This window comes from Botrytis porri (genome assembly GCF_014898465.1).
Source record: "Botrytis porri strain MUCL 3234 chromosome Unknown BPOR_001, whole genome shotgun sequence".
Classification (NCBI taxonomy): domain Eukaryota; kingdom Fungi; phylum Ascomycota; class Leotiomycetes; order Helotiales; family Sclerotiniaceae; genus Botrytis; species Botrytis porri.
Genome location: NW_024066075.1, coordinates 4,080,146 through 4,087,798, shown reverse-complemented (window position 1 = coordinate 4,087,798; position 7,653 = coordinate 4,080,146). Strand labels below are relative to the sequence as shown.

The 7,653-nt window shown below is 36.2% G+C and overlaps 2 protein-coding genes across 2 annotated transcripts; both read left to right on the top strand.

The window, feature by feature from the left end:
• Window positions 1-238: 238 nt before the first annotated feature.
• Window positions 239-806, top strand: EAF01_001077 (uncharacterized protein; the record flags this gene model as incomplete). Its single annotated transcript, XM_038909327.1, has 3 exons — window positions 239-440; window positions 507-534; window positions 629-806. The coding sequence occupies 3 exons, from the start codon at window positions 239-241 to the stop codon at window positions 804-806; spliced, it is 408 nt and encodes a 135-aa protein (XP_038776233.1).
• Window positions 807-3,741: 2,935 nt separating this feature from the next.
• On the top strand, window positions 3,742-6,187 carry EAF01_001076 (uncharacterized protein; the record flags this gene model as incomplete). Its single annotated transcript, XM_038909326.1, has 2 exons — window positions 3,742-4,058; window positions 4,975-6,187. The coding sequence occupies 2 exons, from the start codon at window positions 3,742-3,744 to the stop codon at window positions 6,185-6,187; spliced, it is 1,530 nt and encodes a 509-aa protein (XP_038776232.1).
• Window positions 6,188-7,653: the final 1,466 nt, after the last annotated feature.

Below are 7,653 nucleotides of genomic sequence, written 5' to 3'. Positions count from 1 at the left end.
TAATTTAGTCCTGGCTCTGGTAATTATTTTTTGAGAAACGAGATGCATGCTCGTAAGATCTTTTTGGTAGACTCTCGCGGCGTGAAGCTCGTACTTGTTACACCGGTTTCACTGAGATAGCCCTCACTGTGATCCATGAAGACCAACAACTCGCCCACGTTCGTGAGAGACAGTAATAAGTTTTATCAGAATAAAATCTCTTTACAACTCTTATACACGACCTGGCTTAATATCCCATATGCTTTTCAGCAAGCCAAAGATCACAGCCCTTGGATTCTCTCTCCTCTCATTCAGCCTGGCTCAACTTTCGGATCTTTCAATCTTTCCTCCAGGTGGACCGGGAACGATTCTGGTCACCTTGAATGGTCATAGCGTTTCCACCGGTTGCCTTAATGGCCAAGATCTATGGACTGTGAAAGACGCCGGTGCTAGCTTTGAAGGTAATGGTTAAGGTGGACTTGGATCGGATCTAGGATACATCCTCCTCGATTCTAGCTCCAGCATAGTCACAACTACTGGTACTTGGAGCACTGCGTGGGTCGGAACACATATTGATGAAGGCGTAAGTAACATATGTCTACAATCATAGCATTGCATTATGGTACTAAAAGATTCTCCCTTTGTAAAGAGATGCTGCTTGGCTCCAAGCACAAATCGGAACAACTGGAGCCGCGTCATGGGGAGGAACTTTATGGTACGCTGATGCACAACCCGATGATATAACCAATGTTACACTCAATGGCCATGCCATGACCGATTCTGTCCAGGTTACATTGACCTTCAATTCTACTTTCGTTTCCTCTTAGGGCTCGAAGAGGATGGTTGTTTTGCGGTGCATGGGCAGTTAAACGAAGAGGGTGTAGAAAATATTAGGGTTTACTTGGAAACTCTCAAACATTGATGTACTCTCATTTATAGGATGAATCCTTGTGTCAAGTAGCTTTATGAAGAGGACCCAGATTTCCTTCCTTATTTCTCTTATTTACAAATACAGGTGATGTGCATTTTAATCAATGGACTGCATCTTTGCTTCTGAAAGTACAGTAAACAGATAATGTTGGATTATGTATTGAGGGTTAGTAGTCTTCACGAATCACAATCGCAATTCCTCAAATGCCGGGTCTCTCCCGACTTCCTAGGTTGGTCTGGCTAGTTACCTACCTTCAGGTGTTCCAAATGAATCGATCATACTTTGTGGAAACCAATCTCTCGCTGAGAATGTCAAGAGTAGTAAATTCATACACTCAATTTCTTAACTAGCTTCCAAAACATGAATTTATGGTCTTATAATCTTTCTGTCGAAAACAATCAAAAATAAAATTCTAATTTTATTAATATAGCTTCAAAATAAAAAAAATCTTTATTAATTAAAAGATGTTAATCAATTTAATCATTCTTTAAAAATTAAAGTGATTTGAAATTATATTAAATGAATTAATAAATAATTTAATATATTAAAAACTTTTATAATCAACTTTCAAATAAATCTTTTAGTTTTCAGATTTTTATTCTCAAATTTCTATTTCAATTAATATAATCTAGAATCAAATGTAAATTAAATAAGTAAGAATATTAATCATCTTCTATTATATAATATTATTCTTATTAAATTTGAAGTTTAATTAATAAAGTTATTATGAATTGAAATATTGAAATATAATATTTAAATGTTTATGATGAGGTATAGAAAATTTATGTTTTGGAAGCTAGTTAGGAAATTGAGTGTAAAATGAACAAGGTAATTATTTCTTTTCTAGATTTCAAAAAGCTACAGAAAGACCAGGTGGAATCTTTCTTTTTTTTCATTACTTAAAGAAATTAATAGGGACATCTTCTTTACAACGACAGAAACCAAACTATCGATTTAATCTCTTGATTAATGATTTGGTAGTACTTTCAAAAACGATCAATCTTCAATTGAAGTTTCGGTGCAGTTTGAAGCTTATTGATTGAATATCACAACATTCGTCATCACTATCGCATATGTAAAAATGCCAAATACAATGCGGGCCAATGTATGAGATTCAGGTCCTCATTATTTGAGTGAAGTCCAATATTTTGAATTCATTCAAGATATAAAACTATTAGTATGGATTAACTTCCTACCAAGTTTGTAGTATGTGACGCTCGAATTTTTGATATTTATAGGGTATTCTATTGGCTAGATATACACATGCTAGGTAGTACCTAGTATACCTACCTGTTAATGAAATTGAGGCGTGTATGCGGCTGGGTTGATGTGGCTAGACAAGTAAGTCGAGTACTCTACTTTCTAGCCACTCCTCTTTTGAGCCACTCATTTATATCAAAAATTGCTTTTTTAGCTTATTAATAACTTTTTTATTTATAACTAGAATTCATTGAAAATTTATATATGTATATATATATATATATATATATATAGTTCAGATCATTTTAAACTTTTTCTGAATATTTTAGATTTTAATGATTTTCTAAATGAAGATTTAAAGCTTTAAAATATCGATTTTTTAATTTATATAGGAATTATATACAGATTTTACTTTTTTAAAAAAATCTTTGATAACTTTTTGATCATATTCAATAGAAAGAAATTGATTACTTTTTTAAAGGTTTTGAGCTTAAATCTATATAAAAAAAATTTAAAAAAAAATTAATAATTATAAAGATATAATTTAAGTAAGGAAAAATAATTTCTATAATTTTGAAAATACTCTTATAAATACTTATTTATTAAAAGATTTCTATTTTTCTTTCAATGTTTTATATTATAAATAATATAATTTTTAATAATTTTTATCAAAAAGTTATTAAAATTTCTAAAAAAAGTAAAATTTATATATAATTCTCATAAAGATTAAAAAATCAATATTTAAAGCTTTAAATCTTTATTCAAGAAAAATCAAAAGAATCTGAAATATTTAGTATAAACTTAAAATAATCTGAATTATATACATATAAATTTTTTAATAAATTTTATTCATACATAAAAAAGTTTTTTTATATTAATTTTAATGGTGAAAGATGGCCCAAAACAGGGGTGGTCAGAAAGTCGAGTACCCGACTTAATGTCTACTAGTCACGTTATCTCACTTTTCCTTTCTTTCAACCTCACATCGAATTATCGAATCAAGTGATCAGACTAGTAATTGTTCATATTTCTCCATCAACGTCTTCAAGATCTCGACGGCCGAGTGAGTTAACAAATTTGTAGCATTTGAATGGTATGCCTTCTTATTCATCTTCCGATAACGCTGACCGACCACACAAGAAATACCAACCCAGTGGGATGTTTGAATGACAATCCACTTGGCATAGTCATGAAACTTCTGAATTCTATGAGTGTTGTGATAATTCTGTCGAGAATATGTCGAATGTTCCTTTCGCTGAGGTAGTCTAACCATCGGCCCTAATCGCGTGAGGATCGGTGGTCGAGCTAACATTTTCATCATGTTCTCAATGTTTGTTCCTTCCATTTTCGATTGAGGGAAGTATCCATCAAGGTCAAGCTAATGAGTCAGTCTGGGTATATAATCCCTCTCATTCCCACACCCTTCTTTGAAGAAAATTGGCCACAACAACAGCAGCAGCAGTAGCAGCAACAACAACAACAAACCCCCGCAGCCGCCCCAGCCGCTACCTCTCCTCTCCTCTCCTCTCCTCTCCTCTCCTCTCCTCTCCTCTCCTCTCCTCTCCTCTCCTCTCCTCTCCTCTCCTCTCCTCTCCTCTCCTCTTTCCCCCCCCCTTCTTCTCTTCGACCTCATGGCCAAAAACCGTCGTCGCGCCTCCGGGCACCCTCGTTCCCCTTCGGGGGCTTATTCAGGTGGTTTGGTTTCTTCCACCATTTCTTTTCAAGTCCCAGGGGGTGGTGTCCCCTGGGCATTCATAGCTTTTCTTTTGGCTTCGGCCTTTTTGTTTGCCCTCGGGGTTTCTCTGGTCGTTCTGTCGAGTCGGATGGAGGTGGTGTTTAACACCCACCTTCTAAACAACTGGGAGGAGATGGACTGTGGGGTCGGGGGGGTGACGGTTGTCAGGGCTCGGAAGCCCTCAGGTCTTCTCCTCCGGGAGTTGACCTGGGTGTGAGTTCTCCTTTTCTTAGATTTTTTAATAGCACAGTTTAATTCTTGATCATTGCTCATCCTTTACCCACCTTTCATTTGTCTCCTGTTGCTGTCGCTGCATGTTATCATCCTCACACCTTGCTGCTATTGTTCGCTATTCTATCTATCACATCCGGTGCTATCACTATCGTTCCATTCTATCACTCAATTTCATGTTTTCAACGTCCACGGGTCTTCTTGTTGCTCTCATTCCTTGTTGTTGTTTCATCTATTCATTCCACCACATTGTCTCTGTTCATGCTACGTCAGACTATTTGGCTATCGTCAACAATCAGTTGCTGTTGATCAACCAAATGTTGTCATACATTCACAAGGCCTCATACATTCAAGATCTCTTAGGTTTTTAAAGGACCAGAGACATTCAAGGGCCGTCAGACTTTCAAAGTCTCTTGTAATCTCAAAATGCTTGGGACATTTACACATTCACAATAATTCAAACCTTTTCAACAATTCAAAGCATTTGAAACAGTCACACATTCACAATCATTCAAAAGCATTCAGCATTTCAAATCCTTTCAACAATTCAAAGCATTTTGGACATTGCCACAATCACAAGTACCCAGAGGTTGTCAGACATTCACAGCCCCAGATGTTACCAAAGTGCTGGAGACAATAGATCCATCACTGTCGCTTCTTCCTTCACCATACCTTCCTATTACTGTCAGTCTACATATGTGCTAGACCCACTATGTGGCCATTTTGTCCTGTTTGCTCACACTTGAACTGAGCTAGTCCTAATATGGACGAGTTTGTCCTGTTTGCTCAGACTTGAATCGGGCTCGCATGGACCATGCTATTTTCCTATATAAACCTCTTCCCCCTCCCCTCAGCTTCTCTTCCTGTTCTTTCATGGACGCTGACCTATCCCGACTAGGGCACCGGCCTTCGGCATCTCGATCCTCCTCGCCTACGTTTTTCTCGCCGGTTCGTTCCTTCTCCGATACACCAGCTTAAGTCAATGGATCTCCGGCGCTCTCGGTCTTTTATTTGTTGCTGGGTTCTCAGTACTCACCGCTTTCCGACAACTTCTGACTTTAATAATTGTAGTTTTCGGCATCGCTGTTTGCGTTGTCTGGCAAGTTGTTTGGTTTGATTCTAGACATTTTTCGAGAGTTGTAACGTTCGCCATAAGCCAAATTCGATTGTGGACGTTGCTCACGCTTAGTCTCGCTGCTAGCGTAATAACCGCGCTATTATACGCCGGTTACTTCTACGTTGTGTACAGTTTGCGCAGAATTTACGATGTCGCAGCTCCTTCATGTACCAAAGATCGGAATTTGTACACCCCGCGATTAATAGCCGCGCTCATTTTCTTATCTGTCACGACATATTGGATCACTCATGTTATATCGTGTTTCACTCAAGTCGTCGGGGCCCTTTTTACGAAGAATCACGTACTCTCGAATGTTCAAAACGACTCCGGACATTCAACCATTCGAAGAACGGCAGTTCGAACAACACTGAGACAAATTTACAGCAGCTTGTGCTTTGGTGCGGGACTTGTTTCTTTTTCGGTATTTTTAAAAGACCTTGGAATGGCTCTAGGGCAAAATTTGTCGCTCACGCCAGATTCGAATTTTCATTCTACAACTGGAGCCCTCTTATTAACTCTTGTGGTGTATCTTGCGCCATTTCACGCCGCTCTTGATTCCAAAAACTCGGATTGGACTTTTCCTTTGATGGCCCTTGATTCCAGTACATACTGGCAAGCTAATAAATCCGGTGTTGCATTGATGTCAGCAGCTGGTTTGGACATTCTCAAAGACTCGGGGTTGTACCAAATGATCTCATACTTCCCCGTCATGATTGGTATGATCAGCGCTCTTTCAACGTTTCTCTTAATCACCCTTATGCCTGGCCCTGTTGAGGAAACCAAAGATGTTTCAATAGCCGAAATCCTGGTAGCTTTCGCTTTCTTTGGAGGCGTGCAAATTGCCAGAGCTGCGTTTGCTCCATTCAAGGGAGCTATGTGTACCGTTTTCGTCATGATGGCAAGAGATCCGGCTGCTTTCCAGGAACATTATGGACAGATTTGGACTCGCTTGAAGGAGCTTCACCCAGGTGTTGCTGAGGCGTTGTTGAAATGAAAAAATGGAGATATGATTGTCGAGGTTCGAATGGGACTTTGATTTACTGGATGGGGGAGGAGACTTATGTTGTGGGTGGTCTGAGATTGAGGATTTGATTGTTGAGGTTGAAGGGGGACAATGAAATGCTAGATGGAAGTAGTTACTTATGTTACGGTTGCTTAATCAGAGGGAAATGGGTGGTTAGTCGCTTGGGACTGAAATGAACATTAGCTTGACGAGAACGATGGACTGGGATTTAGATTGGGATTCGGACTAGTTTTGATACTGGGGTTTGATGATGAGCTATTGCCATGAATGAGAATATACTTTTTGCTCTCGGTACTCAGATCTCCTGCAAGTGACTATGAATAGGTTCTTAAATTCTACCTTTTTTTAATATTCCGATTTGAACCGGTCTAACGTTGAGTAGGCTCATCGATGAAACGAAACTATAAGTCGCACAGCCTGAAGATTAGAACATTCTATTGATGGTCGGTATGACGATTAGATTCCTTGATGAATCATGCTTGTGGCATACTGCACATGATTAAACAGGCTCGGGGAGAAATTTTTCACTCTGTATTAGTCTATGGTACGCATTGAGTATGACTTCGGTGGTTGTCAAATATTTACTAGTTCGTCTATTGCTTCTTCTATCAAGCTGATAAGCCCTTTAGTATTAAACTTGCCTATTTATATTCTCGATTATTTATAATCATTATCCTAATAGGCTCTATTATATGAGTTGCTCTACTATTAATAGATTTTAACATCGATGGACTTTAGTATCTATTTTTTAGATTATATAACTTGTATTACTTATTCAAAAGAAATTTAATTAGATATGAAATTAGTATAGTGATAATATACAATTTAAGTAAAATCATTAAAGAGTTAAAATTCTAGATTATTAATAAAGATAATTACAGATATAGAAGTCTATCTATTATACTCTATTTTAAGCTTTCTATTAATATTAATCTGAGATAATTATTTAATCCATTAATTATATATATATTAGAATTTATTTAATTGACTTTTTATTAAAATTTTCATAAACAAGTACATAATAGAATTAAAATTAATCTAGTAGTTATGAGTTTTTCTAAGAGAATCTTTAGTATATTTAACAAGAGTTACTTATTATATAATTATCTAATAATCGAAATTGATTTTAGCTCGTTTGTTAAACAAGTATATTATGTTTAATGTTAAGTTTTATCATTTTATAATTTTCAATATTTTTTAAAATACAAGTTGATATATATTATACTAAAAGTAACGCTATAAATAGTCTTAAGCTAATTAAGTTTATATAGGTCTACTTCTTACATAACAATATATTGAAAACTTTTATAATAGAATTTTTAAAATTATATAGTTTTATGTTTTCAATTATTGAACAATTATTTAATTTCTTTCTAATATTAAAACTTTCTAAATTATTAATCTATTAGAATAGAAAAAGCTAAAATATATTATGT